The sequence below is a fragment of the Pongo abelii genome, chromosome 23 (genome assembly GCF_028885655.2).
Source record: "Pongo abelii isolate AG06213 chromosome 23, NHGRI_mPonAbe1-v2.0_pri, whole genome shotgun sequence".
In the NCBI taxonomy this organism is placed as follows: domain Eukaryota; kingdom Metazoa; phylum Chordata; class Mammalia; order Primates; family Hominidae; genus Pongo; species Pongo abelii.
The window spans coordinates 56542362-56560802 of NC_085929.1; the positions used below are offsets into that span (position 1 = coordinate 56542362).

At 53.3% G+C, this 18441-nt stretch overlaps 1 protein-coding gene across 12 annotated transcripts in view; it reads right to left on the bottom strand.

Annotated features, from left to right (window-relative positions):
* BRD1 (bromodomain containing 1) overlaps nt 1-11221 on the bottom strand; it is a 53630-nt gene extending 42409 nt beyond the window's left edge. For 8 of the 12 annotated variants that reach the window (XM_063723129.1, XM_063723128.1, XM_063723126.1 and 5 more), the window contains exons 1-2: nt 10850-10982; nt 6324-7704 (exon numbers count right to left, since the gene is read on the bottom strand). In XM_063723129.1, coding sequence (XP_063579199.1) covers nt 6324-7690 — 1367 coding nt within the window. In that variant the 5' untranslated portion in view covers nt 7691-7704; nt 10850-10982. Of the gene's footprint in view, nt 1-6323; nt 7705-10590; nt 10673-10849 lie in introns of those variants that run through there. The other 4 variants (XM_063723127.1, XM_063723124.1, XM_063723121.1 and 1 more) reach the window with 3 other exon arrangements.
* Between the last annotated feature and the right edge of the window lie 7220 nt (nt 11222-18441).

Consider the following 18441-nt stretch of genomic DNA (forward strand, 5'->3'; position numbering starts at 1 on the left):
GAGGTGGCTCACACCTGTAATCTCAACACTTTGGGAGGCCTAGGCAGGAGGATTGCTTAAGCCCAGGCATTCAAGATCAGCCTGGACAACAGAGTGAGACCCTGTCTCTATAAAATAGACTAGGGCCAGGTAGCCTCCAACAGTGTGAGAAGTGAGTCCGGGTAGGAAAAAAGTGCCTTCCGAATTCCGGGGCCCAAGGTGCCTACCCTGCAGGCAATAGCAGACAGACACTCTCTGGACTGTGGGGGCCGAGGCCCGCCACCCAAGGCCCTTAGCAGCCGGCATACACCACCAGTGGGTGACCGTGTCTACACAGGACTTTGCTATCCATCCGCCAGGACCTGAGGGAAGACAACTGCCGGACCCCATTCCTGCCCCTTCTGCCACCATTTCAGACACCCCACAGGGCCCCATCTTGGGGGTTCCCAAATGAGCTCCCACTGACTTCCAGGAAGTCCATAAGCCGCTCTATGACCCCAGCTTGGGTGACCATCTGTCCTTGCCACGCTGACCCTTTTCCCCTGACCTCACAGTGCCTCAAGCTCCAGGAATGGCTCAGAAGGGGTGCAGAGCCAGTGGTGATGGCACGGTGGGTCAAGGAGTCACCCCTGGAGGCGATGTGTCTGGCAGAGGCCTTTGGGAGCTCAAAAGGATGGCACTGGGGGTGCATGACTGTTCATGAAGCCAAAGAGAAATTAAAAGAGGCAGCAGAAGGAACTTTCTTCATGTGAGATAGTTCAAGTTCAGACTACCTGCTAACAACATCTATTAGGACATGGGCTGGACCAACTAATCTTCATATCGAATATCAAGACAGGAGATCCAGACGAACTCCATCATGTGCACCAAGTCCAAGCTCAAACAATCAGTTGGTGCAGCATGTCTGCTGAATGACTGTGCTGTGATGGGCTAGGACAAGCAGGCAGCCCAGGGTCCCTAGACTGCTCTGTTCACCTCCATCCAACCACATTGCTCTGCACACCAGGCACCATCTCTGTAGGCTCACCACTAACAAAGGGACTGGTACCATCTGAGGACTGCCTTTACCAACAAGACTAAAAGATTTCTTGGAAGAATATCAATTCCAGGGGTCAATGTTCCTCTTTCTCTAAACATGCCTCACACAGAGGATCTCCAGATGCAGCTGTGTCAAAGAGAACCAAAACTCAAGAGAATGCTCTGGATAACCATGCAAAACCCTTTAGAGACAGGGTCTCACTCTGTCACCCAGGCTGGAATACAAAGGTGCGATCACAACTCACTGCAGCCTGGACCTCCTGGGCTCAAGCAATCCACCCACCTCAGCCTTCCAGTGCTAGGATTACTAGCCTGAGCCACCGCACCCAGTCAACTTTTCTAACAGCTCAGGTCAATCTAATTTAAATGCATGAAGAGAAGTAGCCAGGTATTTAAAGTTCGCCACGCATTTTCATCTGACTGATGCTTCCCTTCCTAAGGCTGACCAAGACCAGTTGATCCTTTTAAACTCAAAATAAAATGACCCCAGCGAAGGGGGGAGGAGCACCCTATCAGGGTGAAAGCAGGAGGAACACCTCATTTGAATGAAGGTAGGAGGAGCACCCATCAGAAAGCCTTGCCTATCCGAGGTTCCTGTCCATGAGGTCGAAGTCCAGGCTCTCATAGTAGAGGAGCTCCTCCTAGAAGATCTGAAGCAGTCAAAGGAACCAAACCAACACAGGCCGTCTGCCTGCTGATCAGTCTCTTTTAAGACACTTTCTACTTTGCATTCTGATGAACCTAGGAGTTTTGTTAAACAGATTATGCGTGTATTTATCCCTCATTTCATGCAATTAACCAAAAAGAGTTATCAGGAAACCCTGTTTGTCTTTTCACTCCATGTATGAACTCTCATGTGAATGAGTCCTGCAGTAATCCATGTTAAGGGAGCCCTAATTTCAAACTGGTGCAAATGGAAAAGACTTTCCCTTTTCCTTTAAGACTAAAGACAAAATGTCCTCCTGGCCCGGCTCGGTGGCTCACACCTGTAATCCCAGCACTTTGGGAGGCTGAGGCAGGCAGATCACGAGGTCAGGAGATCAAGACCATCTTGGCTAACATGGTGAAACCCCCTCTCTACTAAAAATACAAAAAATTAGCAGGTGTGGTGGTGGGCACCTGTGACCCCAGCTACTCAGGAGGCTGAGGCAGGAGAATGGCATGAACCCCGGAGGCGGAGCTTGTAGTGAACCGAGATCATGCCACTGCGCTCCAGCCTGGGTGACAGAGCAAGACTCCGTCTCAAAAAAAATATGTCATTCTACATAGGTGCAACTCAATCCGTTAATAAAAACTGATGTATGCTGGAGAGAGGAAGTGAAAAGAAAAAATACGGCTGGGTGCAGTGGTTCACGCCTGTAATCTCAGCACTCTGGGAGGCCGAGGCAGGCAGATCACCTGAAGTCATGAGTTCGAGACCATCCTGGACAACATGGTGAAACCCCATCTCTACTAAAAATACAAAAATTAGCCAGACACCATGGCACACACCTGTAGTCCCAGCTACTCAGGAGGCTGAGGCACGAGGATCACTTGAACCTGGGAGGTGGAGGCTGCAGTGAGCTGAGATCATGCCATTGCACTCCAGCTTGGGCAACAGAGCGAGGCTCCATCTCAAGAAAAAAAAAAAAAAAAGAACAGAAAAGAAAAAATAACAATGAATCAATGTAAGGCCAGGCATGGTAGTTCACGCCTGTAATCTCAGCACTTTGGGAGGCGGAGGCAGGCAGATTGCTTGACCCCATCTCACCAAAAAATAAAAACATTAGCAGGGCATGGCACACGCCTGTGGTCCCAGCTACTCAGGAGGCTGAGGTGGGGGAGTCGCTTGAGCCCAGGAGGTCGAGGCTGTAGTGAGCCATAATCACGCCACTGCATCCCAGTCTGAGCAAAAGAGCAGAACTCTGTTCAGGAGATTCTCCTGCCTCAGCCTCCTAAATAGCTGGCACTACAGGCACGCACCACCACGCCTGGCTAATTTTTATATTTTTAGTACAGATGGGTGTTCACCATGTTAGCCACGCTGGTCTTGAACTCCTGACCTCGTGATCTGCCCATCTCGGCCTCCCAAAGTGTTGGCATTACAGGTGTGAGCCACGCACCTGGCCCTGCCTGTTTTTCAAAGTGCTTATTTACTGCTGTTATTATTTAATCATAGTATATTAAACTTACAAAAGAACAGACTATAACCTTAAAACTATATTTTTTAGCCCGGCGCAGTGGCTCACGCCTGTAAACCCAGCACTTTGGGAGTTCAAGGCGGGTGGATTACCTGAGGTCAGCAGTTTGAGACCAGCCTGGCCAATATGGTGAAACCCCGTCTCTACTAAAAATACAAAAATCAACTGGGTGTGGTGGTACGTGCCTGTAATCCTAGCTACTCGGGAGGCTGAGGCAGGAGAATCACTTGAATCCAGGAGGCGGAGGTTGCAGTGAGCCAAGATCACGGCACTGCACTCCAGCCTGGGAAACAAAGCAAGACTCCATCTCAAAAAAAAAGGAAAAAAAAAAAAGAACTATCTTTTTTACTTGAAATTTTAATTTTTTAAACCACTAGAATTATAAAAGCAGTCAGTCCCTGAAGGCAGATTCTGTTCTGTCCACAAGGAATAAGGAAGACCTTCTTTCTCTAAAATGCTGCTCAGATGGGGTCACATCCCTCTTTCAGTGTGACTGGCTGGCCTGAAGCATAACATCCTCAGATGCTCTAGATGGGTCCTACACCAGAGCCATTGGTTAGTGCACACCCTAACCAACTAGACTCAGCATCCCCACCCACGGCTGCACATCAAGAAGCTTCACCACAGGCCAGGCACAGTGGCTCATGCCTAAATTCCCCGCTGAGGCTGGGAGGAGGCTGAGGCGGGAAGATCGCATGAGTCCAAGAGTTTGAGGCTACGGTGAGCCATGATCACACCACTGCACTCCAACATGGGCAACAGAACAAGACCCTGTCTCTAAACATAAAATAAAAAATAAGTAAGAAGCTTCACCCTCATCTACACACAATTCAAATGCACAGCTGAGGCCTCCTACATGCACCCAGGGGTAGTGCCCAGGGCCTAAGAACAGGGCTGCCAGATTAGCTGCCTCTCAGACCACAGCAAGGCTGTAAACCCGGTTTCAGGCAGCAGTCAGTACTGTATTGAGAGCCTGCCCCTCACAACCACCCCAGAGGTGGGTCCAGCACCATGGTGCCAACAGGCCAGGCGCACTGGGAGCTCCTCCACTGGTGGCAAGGTGGCCTGAAGCACCAGCATCTCCTGGAGACTGGGAAACCCAGACTGCAGAGACCGCGGCCAGGAACACTCATCCAGGTTTGTTTCTCTCTCTCTACTCGAAGCTGAAATAATAGTTTATTCCCAAGTTAGGAAAAGAACAGAACCACATAGTACGCAGTTTAGCTCCAATACGTGCTTTCAAATATTTAGGTCAAGTTTTCTTCTCAATCAGCCCTGGCCACTTCAGGCCCCTGCGTCTCTGCATGCAAACGCTGCCTCCTTCAAACAGTCCTGCCTACCCAACATCAGGAGCCAAAGAACAGAGAGCATGCGGCCCGGCCAGGCCCGGCCTCTCCCAGAGCAGGTCATCATCTGGTACTGGCCAGGGAAGGGAGCACTTCAGACTTTTGGCTCTTCATTCTGTTAGATCACATTTTGTTTATTTTGCTTCAATTTCAGTAAAGCTGAAATTTTTAGACCTCTTATACAGAAGCTCTTAATACAAACCCTAGACTTTTTGACTCATAGGTAGAAATCCAAGTAAAACCATCTTTTCAAAGTCAGATTAATTTACAAAGACAAACACCTTGGTTTTGACGGGGTTTTCTCTGGATGGGAAGGATTATGGGCATTTTTTGTTCATTCCGTCTGCATTGACTAATTCTCTGAGTATTTACAGCTCTGTGAAAAGAAACTGGACTTCACTTTGGCAAAGTAGAGTAATATTAACAAAAATCACTTAAAACTTCTTTTTTTTTTTTTGAGACACAGTTTCACTCTGTCACCCAGGCTGGGGTGCAGTAGCACAATCTTAGCTCACTGCAACCTCCCAGCCTCACCGCCCAATGCAGCTCAGCCTGCATGCGTCCCACCTGTGCTGCCCTCCCCTCACACATGGGGCAGGTCTGACACCTCAGAGGGCCCTGCTCACTGACCCCCGGCAGTCCTGGAGGGTCTGTGTGGTACTGGGGCTCCGGGCATCTCCCCCAGCCAAGCTGCAAGCTCAGCACCAGGCTGGCTCTACCCGCTCTGTTGACCGGCAGGCCCCATCTGTGCTCACAGCTCCTCCCCTTGTTTGGCCACCCTTTCCTCAGGGCATCTGCAGCAAGTGGGGGGCACAGCACGGGAAACGGGGCCAAGGCCACAGCAGTGGATGTCCCGATGCCGGCGGTCACTGCGAAGCCCAGGCCAGAGCCCCTCGGGTTGAAAGTCATACAGAGCTCCTGCGTGGGCTTCATCCTTCTTAAAGTTTAGTCACTGAAATTCCTAAAAATCTTCACTCACGGCTGGGCATGGTGGCTAACGCCTATAGTCCTAGCACTTTGGGATGCAGAGGTGGGCAGACTGCCTGAGCTCAGGAGTTCCAGACCACCCTGCGCAACATGGTGAAACCCCGCCTCTACTAAAAATACAAAATTAGCTGGGCATGGCAGCACACGCCTGTAGTCCCAGCTACTCCGGAGGCTGAGACACAGGAATTGCTGGAACCTGGCGGCAGAGGCTGCAGTGAGCTGAGATCATGCCACTACCCTCCAGCCTGGGCAACAGAGCAAAACCCTATTTAAAAAAAAAAGGCTGAGCAAGTGCTGTAATTCCAGCACTTTGGGAAGCCAAAGCGGGCAGATCACTTGAGGTCAGGCGTTTGAGACCAGCCTAGCCAACATGGTGAAACCCCATCTCTATTTAAAAAATACAAAAATTTGTTGGGCATGGTGGCGCACACCTGCAGTCCCAGCTACTCATGAGGCTGAGGCAGAATTGCTTGAACCCAGGAGGCGGGGGTTGCAGTGAGCCGAGATTGCGCCACTACACTCCAGCCTGGGCGACAAAGCAAAACTCCACCTCCAGAAAAAACAACTAGAAAACTATAGATCATTCCAAGCCTACAGATTAAAATCTTTTACAACATCTATTCCCCAAAAAGATGTGGTAAACAAGCAGAACTACACTTCAGGGGAATATCAGGAAGCTGCGCCAACAGGAAACGCCACGACCACGCAGCACGGGCCCTGCAGGCTGTGCCCACGTCCTCCTAGGGTCCCGCACTGCAAGCTCCTTGTGGACTCAATCCTTGGACACGCTTACCTCTGCGGGGGAATATAAGGAGCGCACACGGTCGGCAGGACCGCGCAGGGCTCCGCCAGAGCTTTCTTAGCCTTTTTTGCCTTCTTCCTGACCTTGGATGTGGACCTGACCGTTTTAACCGAGCTCTCTTTTCGACAGACGCCATTTTTCATTTCGACATCCCCGTAAATATTCAGAGGCCTCCGGGTGCAGCCTGGAGGCGTGTGGACATCACAGTAAGCGGTCTTTCTGACGGAGAAGGTGGTGCCACTGCCAGTCAGTTCCTTCACGGGCTCCATTTTCATGTACAGGCCAGCCTTCTGGGCACACGTCACATGGAATGCTGTGTAGCAGTTTGCTTTGTGGCACTGGATGCAGGCACCCACGCCCTTCTGCTTACAGAGGTAGCATGTCAGTTTCCACCGGGCTGGAGGGATGTTCCTCACCCCATCAATGGGCTCGATGAACACCGTGTTGGCAAAGCCGACCTCTGGGATCCACAGGGCACACACCACGTGACCCCAGCGGTCGTCATCTGTCTTTTTGAAGGCACCACCCTTGTTGGGGCACAGCACACAGTCGGCGGGCCGGGCCCGGGACTGCAGGCAGTGGCGGCAGAGCCACTGGCCCTCGGGGATGTAGGGCACCCCGTAGCACTCCTGGTGCACGGCCAGGTTGCACATGTCACAGAAGAGGATCACGTTGCTGTTCTGGCACTCCCCGTCCATGCAGATGCAGCACACGGCGTCCTCATCGATCAGAGACTGCTGCTCGCCCTGCTTCTGGTTCTCGCAGTGCGACTCCTTCTCGAAGCGGTCCATCAGGAACTCAAACATGCTCTGCGACACGGCGGGGACGCAGTCGCCCTTGCGCTTCTCATTGACGATCTCCAGCCAGGCATAGTCCTCCTCGTCCATGTCATACTCCACCTCGTTGTCCAGTTCCTCAGCCGACTTCTCGATGAACTTGTAGTACACCGGAGGCCTCCTGGGGGCGGACGGAGGGCTGTACTCCACGATGCGCACCTTGGGCTCCGGGAGGGCACTGGCCGAGGCCGGCGTGCCGTGGGCGCTGGGGAGGGCCTCATTTTTCTTTTTGACTCTGTTGTTTTTGTGACGCTTAGTTCTTAAGCAGACAGGGGGCCGCTCGCTGTTTTCCTTATTGCTGTTGCACTCACTCATCTCTTGAGCAGTGAGGTCATCTTCCAATATGATCTCCAGGGGATCAAAAATACTGATCCTGTGCAAGCGCCCTTCAATTTCTATCTCTACCATCCTTTGAGCTTGAGCGTAGGTCAGCGTTTCTCGCGTGGGGGAGTGTTTAACACTGCATGGGGAAGAAGGATGCCTCGCTGCAGAGCCTCGATGACATCGTCCTTTCCTCCTCATTTGGTAATGATTACCTAAAATAAAGGCAAAAGTAAAGTTAATTCTACGCAGGGTGACCAAAGACTCGAGAAAGCCGCAAAAGTACGCTTGGGCAGATCTAGTTCAGCAGCTCAAAGCCCAATCAAAGCAAAACTCACAGCTAACCTCTTTCCAAGGTGTCAAAAACCACGCATCCAGGCCTGAGCGACTCCCCAGGACCAGGGAGAGAGCAGCGGTAACAGGCAGAGAGGCAGCCTGAGGAGCCCTCCTGAGCACCTGCGTCCCTACCACCACGCACCAGTCCCCTCTCAGACCACACCAACAGGCTGCGGAGACCACAGCAACGCTCCCCAAGGAGGAGGGGTCCGGCCCAGAGCCCACAGCTGCAGGACTTTCCCGGCATGCAGGCAGTCCCCCAGGAAGTCCACATACAGGGATGGACCCCACCAGGCACAGAGGCTATGCCCACGAGACAGGCATGCTCAGTGGCTACCTGGTCCTATCGGATGCTCCCCCTAAACCACTCTTCCCCTCCCCACTACTCCCAGGAGAGCACTCCCATGAGCCCAGAGTCACCACGGTCCTTGCAGCATTCCTGCTGGGGCCAGGTGTAGGAGACAGATCACAGCCCGTCCATCCTCTATAGACAGGCCCTCCACACGCACACCACAGCACAGGGGACCAACAGGGGAGCCCTGTACTGGTCTGAGGGGACAGTCTTCGCCCCTGAGAGGCCCCAACCCCGCTTCTGCAGAGCCTTAGCAGTGACCACCATGGAAACCACCACAGGCTGAGCCAACCTGCCCCTTCCCCTCAGGGGCACTCCTCAATCCCCACTGAGACCATGGTGCTGGCCATGTCCTCCTCCTTTCTGAGTGAATTCAGATACGTGCATTACGCCAAAGGGAATCTCTGTTCTCCCCAGCACACGTGAAGGCAGACGCTCCACTCAGGCTCCACAGCGAGGGGTGACCCCCAGGAACCCCTCGCTGCTTGCAGAGACCCTCACCAGGAGGGTCGCCAGCGCTGGCTCAGGTGCCTGAAGACTTGGCCACAGAGAATCAGCTTTTCCAGAGGTGGGCAAAACCAGTGAGCTGCCACCCATACCTCCAGCTCCTTGTGGCAGAGGCCTCTGCTGTCCAAACACCACGGACTACGTCTATTCCCAGCTGTCCCCAGGGTGCCTGGTGTGTGGACACCTCCTGTGAAGACCACCACCCGCTGGGCAGTGCCTCCCTCCAAAGCGCCACACTTCACTGACAGGAAGCAAAATGATTTTTCAGTGACTGACTCGCGAAACAAATACTCTCAGCTGAAGCCCAAGGCCCACTCTGCATCTCGCCCTGCCAGGTCAGGGACGCCTGGCCTCGGGGCCCAGGGGGATCAGGGGCACCCACAGCAGCCTTGCCCTGATCTATTGGGCCTGAGAAAAAGCCCTCAGGGAGCAGCCTTCCTTACGTGAGTCCCGAAAGGAAATCCCAGCAGACTTTAAGAGCACTTCTTAAGACAGACCCTCCAGACACTGGGTATCTCTCTCTGTATCAGACAGAAATCCTCATTGTATGTTGAAACTAGATTGCAATCACCTACAGAAAGGAATAGGAGAGAAAATGTGGTCGGCCAAACCTCAGCCCCCCTGCATCTCCAGGGCCTCCAGGTACCCACTCAACCCTGGATTCCTGCGGAGCTGTCAGCACAGCCACCCCCCAGCCGGCCCTGTGAGCCCTGCAGAGGTGACACCACAGCCTGCAGAGAGCGACCCTAGTGCACCCGGGACGGCGACACGCGTCACTACTGAGGTGGGGCAGAAGCAACAGTTGGTTACTCACCAGATCAGAAAAGAACCTGTAATTTTCCCCTCGACAGTAAAGTCCTGAGTCGCCCTAACGATAAGCAGCCCCTGGAAACCCACTCTCCCAGGGAGCCGTGAAGCTCTTCATCGCAACACTTTCCACAAGGGGAGAACTGAACCGAAGGCTTCACGGCCACAGCAGCTCTATACCCTCAACATGTAACTGGGACCCGGGGAAAGCAGGCCCTCAGCAGGGCAGGGCGACCCACGACCTCCTCTGCTTCACTGCTTCCCCCCTGGGCCGGTTCTGTCCCTGGCCCTTCCGTGCTGGGACAAGCATTTCCACTGGGAGGGATCCGCGGGGGCACACACGTAGCTTCTCAAGGAATAATGCCCTTAAGTACATACTGAAGAGCCCTGCGGGCCAAAAGCGGGGAAGGCTGCCCACACCACGGCCGCTTCCATCTTCCCACCGCCCGCCCAGGGAGAAGCCGGCCACGCGCCGGGCCTCTCCGTAAAGGCCACGGGAGCCGCGGCCGCTGAGCTGTGCGAAGTTGTGTGAAACACACAGCACTCGGGACGGCGCTGGGCCAGCCAAACAAAAACATCCGCCGATTCCACTAACTACACAACCACCTGGCGACAGACCCTCAGAAACAGACACGGGCGGCCGCGCTTTCTGGGGAGACGGGGCCGCACCCCGCGGGGCAGCGGCTCCCGCTGCTACGGATTCTCAGAACTCCCGCGTCCGCTCACAAGAGCCGCGTTTCCCGTGAACTGCGCCTCAATCGTGTCACTCGTTTAAAAGGCCCGGGGAAGCCTCGCGTTCGTCGCGAGGCGTCTCCCTGCAAACGCCCGGGGAGGCCGCGGTGCCGGTTCCCAAGCCCGGCCGCCGCAGGCCGCGCGGCTCCTGGGCGATCTCGGGGCGCGTCCCTGCTCTCAGGGAGTTCCCGTCTTGGCAGAGCTCGGCGGGCCTGTCTGTTACATAAGGGGCGGCCCGGCCGGCTCGGCGGCTGCCCGAGGCCCGGCCCGACCCGACTCGAGCGCGGACTCCGGGCAGGCGCCGCGGCCCAGGCCGCCGAGACCCACAGGCCGACTCGGCCTCCCTCGACTCCCCGGCCTGACCTACCCGGTCTCCCCGCCCGGCCTCCCCGTCTTCCCGCCCGTCTCCCCGGCCGCCCGGCCCGACCTCCCCGGTCTCCCCGCCCGGCCTCCCCGGCATCCCGGGCTCCCGGCCCACAGACAATGCGGAGCCGCCGCCGCCGCCGCCGCCGCCAAACATGGCGTCGGCACCACAACCCCGAGAGGCCGGGCCGAGGCGGCGGCGGCGACCGGCCGGCCCGCGAGGCGGCGGGGAGGCCTCCCCGGCCAGGCCCCCGCCCACTCACCTTCGGGGCGCCGCGGCCGCGGGAGCCCGGCAAGCGGGCGGGCGCGGGGGCCGGCGCGGCCGAGGCGGCGCTAATGGCGCCCGCGGCTCCTCCGCCAACGGCCGCGCAGGCCGGGCCCCGCCGCCGCTCCTGGGCGCGGGCTCTTCTCGGCCGCGGCGGCTCCGGGCCCGGCAGCGGCGGCCGCGGACTCTCGGGCAGCGGCTCGCGCGGCGCGGGCTCGGGCTCGGGGCCCGGCTGGAGGCCCGGCTCGGGGGGCCCGGCCGGCGGGCGCGGGCGCGGGCGGCGGGCGGCGGGCGGCGGGCGCGGGACGCGGGGCTGGCTCGGACGCCAGGGCCGGGTCGCTCGCTCGCTCCCCAGCGAAGCAAACAATGCGGCGAGCGCTCCGCCCGGCGCGCTGCGTGCGAGACGCGCCCCGCCCGCCGCCGCCATGACGCGCGGACTCCGCCGCCTCGGCCGCGCGCGGGGGAGGGGGCGCCGCGAGGAGCCGGGGCCAAAGGGGGCCCTGAGGCGGCGGGGACGGGGCTGGGAGTGCGGGGTCGGGAGGATGAAGAGTGGGGGCCCTTGAGTTAGGGGGGACCGGTCCGGAAGGTCCCTGAGGGGGTCAGGAGGTTGGAGAATGAGGGGCCCTGAGGCAGGGGGACGTAGGCCTAGGAGTGGGGGGCCCCGAGGCAGGTGGGGAGCAGCCGGGAGTCGGGGGCCTTGAGGCAGGGGGGTACCGGCTGGGAGTGGGGTGTCCCTGAGGCAGGCGGGTACCGGCTGGGAGTGGGGGTCCCTGAGGCAGAAGGGCATTGGCCCAGGAGTGGGGTCGCTGAGGCAGGGGAGACGGCCCGGGAGTGGGCGGCCCTGAGACAGGGGCTACCACCGGCCGGGAGTGGGGGGCCCAGAGGCAGGAGCGGGGGAGCAGCCGCGAGTCGGGGGCCCTGACGGAACGGCCAGGAGTGGGGGTCCCTGAGGCAGGGGGGGACCAGCTGGGAGTGGGAGTCCCTGAGGCAGAAGGCCATTGGCCCAGGAATGGGGGGCCCTGAGGCAGGGGGCGATTGGCCCATGAGTGGGGGGGGCCCTGAGGCAGGAGGCGATTGGTCCGGGAGTGGAGGTCCCTAAGAGGACAGAGGGGGCCCTGCGGGGGCACTGGGTGGGAGTGGAAGGGGCACTGGCCGGGGCACGCGACTAGGTAGAGGTGGGTGGTGCAGCCGGGCTGGGGAGCCTCCCGTAGTGAGTGTCAGGCCCGGTGTGCAAGTAGCCCTGCCAGTGTGAGGGCCCTGCCGAGGCCGGCGTGAAGCAGACGCCCTTTAAGGTTGCAAGAAAAGGCCCCTGCGGGTGGGAGTTGAGAGGCTTGAGTCTCTGCCTTCACTTTGGCCTTTTGTGTGAACTCTAAAATTCAGTGGGGTCATAACAATTTTCACTCCAAGATTAAATCCCAAATGTTTTAAGGTGAGGCAGGAGCTCCTTGCTCTCCTTGAGAATTTGCGATCAGGACGATGGTGCTGTGGAATCCCTGGGTTCCAGTAGCCCAGCCTGTGGCATCCAGGCAGGCCCCTCAGGAAGAGCAGCTGTCCACCCTGGGACAGACCTTCCCCACGGGGGCAGCAGAGCGGCCCCACTGCTCGGGGCACTGCACCAAACACCTTATTGGGAGTGGGGTGGCCTTGTCCACCCAAGTGTCCCTGATAGAGGCAAAGCCCCACAGGCCTTTTCCTGGCCAGTCCTCGTGCCCATGGCACCCAGTGTGTGGGTTGTGATGTGAAGACTCAAGGGCAGGTAGGACCTCAGCCAAGGCCCGGGTGGTCAGTCCTGATCTGAGACTCCCTGCAGATACACCCTTGAGCTGAGGGGGTGCAGGCCACTGGGGCCCTGACCTCTTCTGCACCAGACTCAGGAGCTTCGTGTCACCTCCATTCTACAGATGTCTGTTTACCTATGGCCAAACAAGCAAGCTGAGCCCGAACCCTTCTCTCCTCCACCTCAGGGAAGCCAGATGGAAACCAAGCTGGAGGTTCTCCACAACACAGAGCAAAAGTAAGACACAGTCTCATGAAAGAGAAGATGAAAAGACACGAAACCCTTCACAGAACAGGAGATGGGGACAGTGGCCTCTCAGACAATGGAGGTGATGCTCAGAGGAGTGAAGAACAAAGCCTCGAACGTAGGCGTGTTACAGGGATACTCAGGAAGGCCTTCAGAGAGGATCTTCTTTAGAGTTCAGACTGATCCTACAGAGGAGGGGTTGCCAAAATACTAAGAGAACTGAACCGTAACTCATACACAGCGAAACTAGCGTTCCAGTGAGACAGCAAAATAAAGGTGTCTTCACGGCCAGTGAACATCCACGTTTCCCACACATGCAGTCTGTAAAAGTACTAGAAGAAATACCTTAACAAAGTGAAAAGTGGACCCAAGAGTAAGACGTGGATGCCAGCAAATAGATCAGTCTGGTCTGTTAAAAGAAAATCAACCTGAGAGAAATCCCAGATGAACTCAACGTGACACATGGCAAGGCGGGGCGCAGAAGGAAGTGAAAGTGCACGAAAGCTCTTGTATTGTTTGGTTCGAGGATTTTAGAATCGATAGAAAAAAAGGTTAAAAACTTTAGCTGGGCGCAGTGGCTCACACCTGTAATCCCGGCACTTTGGGAGGCCAAGGTGGGCAGATCACCTGAGGTCGGGAGTTCAAGACCAGCCTGATCAACATGGAGACACCCCATCTCTACTAAAAATACAAAAAAAAAAATTAGCCGGGTGTGGCGGCGCATGCCTGTAATCTCACTACTTGGGAGGCTGAGGCAGGAGAATTGGTTGAAACCTGGAGGTGGCGGTTGCAGTGAGCTGAGATGGCGCCATTGCACTCCAGCCTGGACAACAAGAGCAAAACTCCATCTCAAAAAAACAAAAAAAAATTTTAACTATCAGAAAGTTTCCACAAGAATGGTGGAAAAAGAATTTACCACTTTCAGAACAGCTGAGGAAAAAGCAAAATGAAAAATGACAGCAACAACAACAACAAAAAAAACAGGAATGAGTAAAAGATAAAACCATGATAAATACAGAACATAATATGAGTTGGCAGAACTAAGTTCAAACATTTGAGTAATCAGAGGAATGTGATTGGATTAAATGCATCTATTAAAAGACAACCTCTCTGAATGGAATATAAATATGGTGAAATACTCTTACAAGAAATTCACCTGAAAAATAAAACGATGGGGCTAGGCACAGTGGCTCATGCCTGTAATCCCAACACTTTGGGAGACTGAGGCAGGTGCATCACCTGAGGTCAGGAGTTCAACACCTGACCAACATAGTGAAACCCCATCTCTACTAAAAATAGAAAAATTAGCCAGGCATGGAGGCACGTGCCTGTAATCCCAGCTACTCGGGAGGCTGAGGCAGAATCACTTGAACCCAGGAGGCTGAGGTTGCAGTGAGGCAAGATTGCTCCACTGCACTCCAGCCTGGGTGACAGAGCAAGACTCCATTTCGTAAATAAAAGGATGGAAATTATCATATGTTTGTTCCTCAAAGAGCACCATAAAGAGACAAGAATGAAAAACTAAAAGATATGTACACCTTGCAAATGATTAGTATTTAGAATATATAGAGAACCCCTTCAGATCCATTAGAAAGAGACAAACAAGCCAATAAAATGATGCACAAAACCCAAATCGACAAACCCGTGTCATAATCAGGCTTCTTGCAGAGAACATGGAAAGGCCAATCATCTTACTAGTAAATTTGGAAATGCAAACTAAAACCACACCAAATAGGCACCAGCGTTCATATGTGGCAATACTCAGCGATGGCAAGATGGCAGAGCAATACCCTGCTGGCCAGAATGTCAAGTGGGACAATTATTTGGTAAATATCTTGGCCGTATGGCATTACCCAGTGAAAGTGGACATGTTTATCAGTTACCTCTTGCTGCAAAACAAACCACCCCCAAAACTTTGTAGCTGAAAACAACAGTCATTCCTTTTGTTCACACATCTGCTATTTGGGCAGGATTCAGCAGGCACAACTAGACTACTTCCTGCATCCTTATCTGGGGCATCTCCACTAGGGGCTGGAGGAGCCACTTCCAAGATGGTGCACTCACGTGGCTGGGACCTTGATCCAGGCTCTGGGCTGAGGGCCTTGGGAACATCCTCATGGAACAGTAGCCATGCTCCAGTAGCAAGGGTCTCAAGAGAAGCAGGTGGGACCTGTATCACTTTTCACATCCTAGCTTCTGAAGTCACACGCATCACTTCTGCCATAGTGACAAGCCTGTCCAGATTCAAGAGTTAGGGAGAATACAGACCCCACCTCTTGGGACATGTGTCATCATCACATTTTAAGAGAGGCATGCTGTATGGGAGAAGTTGTTGTGGCCACTTTGAGAAGATGGAAGCTCCCCCAGTGTGCATACCCATTCCTGGCTGTAGGGTTAAGTCAATTTGTATTCCTAGGTGCATTCCATGCCTGGGTGTGTGCCTAAGAAACCTGTTCATCAGGGCCGGGCGCTGTGGCTCACGTCTGTAATCCCAGCAGTTTGGGAGGCTGAGGCGGGCAGATCATGAGGTCAGGAGATCGAGACCATCCTGGCTAACATGGCGAAACTCCATCTCTACTAAAAATACAAAAAATTAGCCAGGAGGCTGAGGCAGGAGAATGGCGTGAACCCAGGAGGCAGAGTTTGCAGTGAGCGGAGATTGCGCCACTGCACTCCAGCCTGGGCAACAGAGCAAGACTCCATCTCAAAAAAAAAAAAAAAAAAAAAAAAGAAACTTCTTCATCAGGAGGCATGTGCATGAATGTTCAGAGCGACACTGTTTTTGGTGTTTTTTTTTTTTTATTTTAACACTGTTTTAATAGCAAATACTGGGGGAAATCTTAAATATCAAAGGACAGTAAAATGGACAAAGTGAGGTGTATCCACGCAATGGAATAGCACACAGCAACAGAAATGAATGAATTCCATCACCAACGTGGCCAAATCTCAAACACATAATTTTAAATGGAAGAAAGAAATCTCAAAAGATTACAGAATATGATTCCATTTACACTCAGCAGACAGAGCTAGGAAATACGTAAATATGTACACACACACACACACACACACACACACACACACACACACACACACACCCATATCTTTTCTGATACCTCTTAGCAAACCTTGAGTTCATACTGATACCTGTACCTCCAGTTACAATCTAGCATGGAGTTGATTTTACCCTTCTCTGTTTCTACATAACTATCTATGCCTTCACTTAGTAGCTCAGTCCCCCGCTACATAACAATCTCTAGGCTATACAGGACAGAAACTTGGCCCAGACACAACCACTGCCCCCCATTTTGCACCAGCCAAAAACAGTTCTGGGGGCATCCCTGCTCTCCAGAATGGTTATGTCTGCAGGCTGAAAGCACAGCCCAATAAAAGGCAAGGAGGAGGATGCTCATGTTGTTTCTGATATTCTGTTTCTGGCAGGAATAAGACAAAACCCTTTTTCTTTGATCTATCTCACCTTTAATTTATTTAATTTTTATTTTTACCCGGTGTCTGCAACGATCAACTTTAATTTAGGAGACTATCCTTTCACAAACAAATAAAACGTTCTTTAAATGGTGTTTTTCTCACTTCAGAATTCAGGGAAAATAGTTTTACTGACATTTACTTTTAATAAAAATGTAGTAATTTGCATTGTTGCAATAGAAATTTGTCCTCCTTGTCACCAGGATATAATCAGACAAATTAATAGTGGAGCCCAGGCCTTACATGGGTGTCATATTTGAGAATAACTTTCCTGTGCTTCCACAACACGCCCACCATTAAGGAACAAGGGTTGTGGCTTGTGTGCTGAACCAATGCCCACACAACCCTCAGACCCATACTGGCCAGGCACCTGTACTCTGGCACACAAGGCCTCAGCATCACAAGTAGTAAGAAGGACACTTCCTGGCAGGCCAAGAGCCGTGGCAGACACTGGAACCTTCTGGAAGATAGAAACTTGCACATGCACAGGTCCTGCAGGCACACCTGAGGGAGGTCGATTTGGTTCAGCTTCCTGGCCTAGGAAGAGAAGAGCAAATAAGAGAAATTAAAAAACGAAAAATCTCAGGTGTAATGTAGGCTCAGTCCTACGTTCCTTATGATGACACCTCCAGACAGAAGTTGATTTTCTGGCTTGGTCATTGCATAACGCCATCTGGTTTAGATGTGTCACCTAACAAGGATACTCGTGCGTGGTAATTACCACCTCTTGCAGCGCCTGTGTAGATGAATTAGGTCAGAATGCAAGACTAGCTTTCTGTGGTCAAGAATAACCTTCGGAGATTATTTATCATCCCAAGAGGGAGCTAATAAAACTGTCCCAAATTGAGGATTAGACACCCCAAAATGAGTGTGTCCATTCAGTGGCAGGCTGTGTTCCTGAGCAAGCCTGCCAGGCAGATTTTCGGATCCTCTGGAGCTAGCACCTGTTTAACTTGCTACATACTATTGATTATGATATTTTACAACTCAGCAAGGGTAGATTTTAATTTGTTGAAGACAGATGGCTAAGTAAAATTATTCCTGTCTGACAGCAATGCAAATAAATTTTGCCCAGTAGTGAGAGATAGAAATTATTTCTGTCCAGTGGAAAAGATTACAGTAAAAAAGGTTGCAGTTTGACTGGGCGCAGTGGCTCACGCCTGTAATCCCAGCACTTTGGGAGGCCAAGGTGGGTGGATCACCTGAGGTCAGGAGTTCGAGACCAGCCTGGCCAACATGGTGAACCCTTGTCTCTACTAAAAATACAAAAATTAGCCGGGCATGGTAGCGGGTGCCTGTAATCCCAGCTACTCAGGAGGCTAAGGCAGGAGAATTGCTTGAACCTGGGAGGCGGAGGTTGCAGTGAGCTGAGATCGCACCAGTGCACTCCAGCCTGGGCGACAGAATAAGACTCCATCTCAGAAAAAAAGAAAAGAGTTGAGGTTTATGGCCCTGTAGAACATTAACTAGTTTTTTAAAAAAATCTAAATAAGCAGAATTACTCAAACTTTTTTTAAGTCACTACAAATACTTCCCTCTCTCCAATCTTTTGAATCAGCCTCACCATCGTGCTGGTTTCCTCATTAATGATTAAAATAAATCTTTGACACGTCTTCACTTTAGAGTTGTATGAGTCATGTTTTTAACTTTTTTTTTTTTTTTTTTTTGAGACGGAGTCTGGCTTTGTCACCCAGGCTGGAGTGCAGTGGCGCGATCTCAGCTCACAGCAAACTCCACCTCCCAGGTTCACGCCGTTCTCCTGCCTCAGCCTCCCAAGTAGCTGGGACTACAGGCGCCCACCACCATGCCCAGCTAATTTTTTTTTTTTTTTTTTTTTTTTTTGTATTTTTAGTAGAGACAGGGTTTCACCATGTTAGCCAGAATGGTCTCCACCTCCTGACCTCGTGATCTGCCCACCTCGGCCTGCCGAAGTGCTGGCATTACACACGTGAGCCACCGCGCCTGGCCCTGTTTTTAACTTTTTAAAAAGTACGCTTTGACAGCTCCAACATCTAGCTGCCTTCTCAGCCTCTCCTCCAGGATGTCCTGTAGGCATCTCGAACTCAACGTGTCTGGCACTCAGC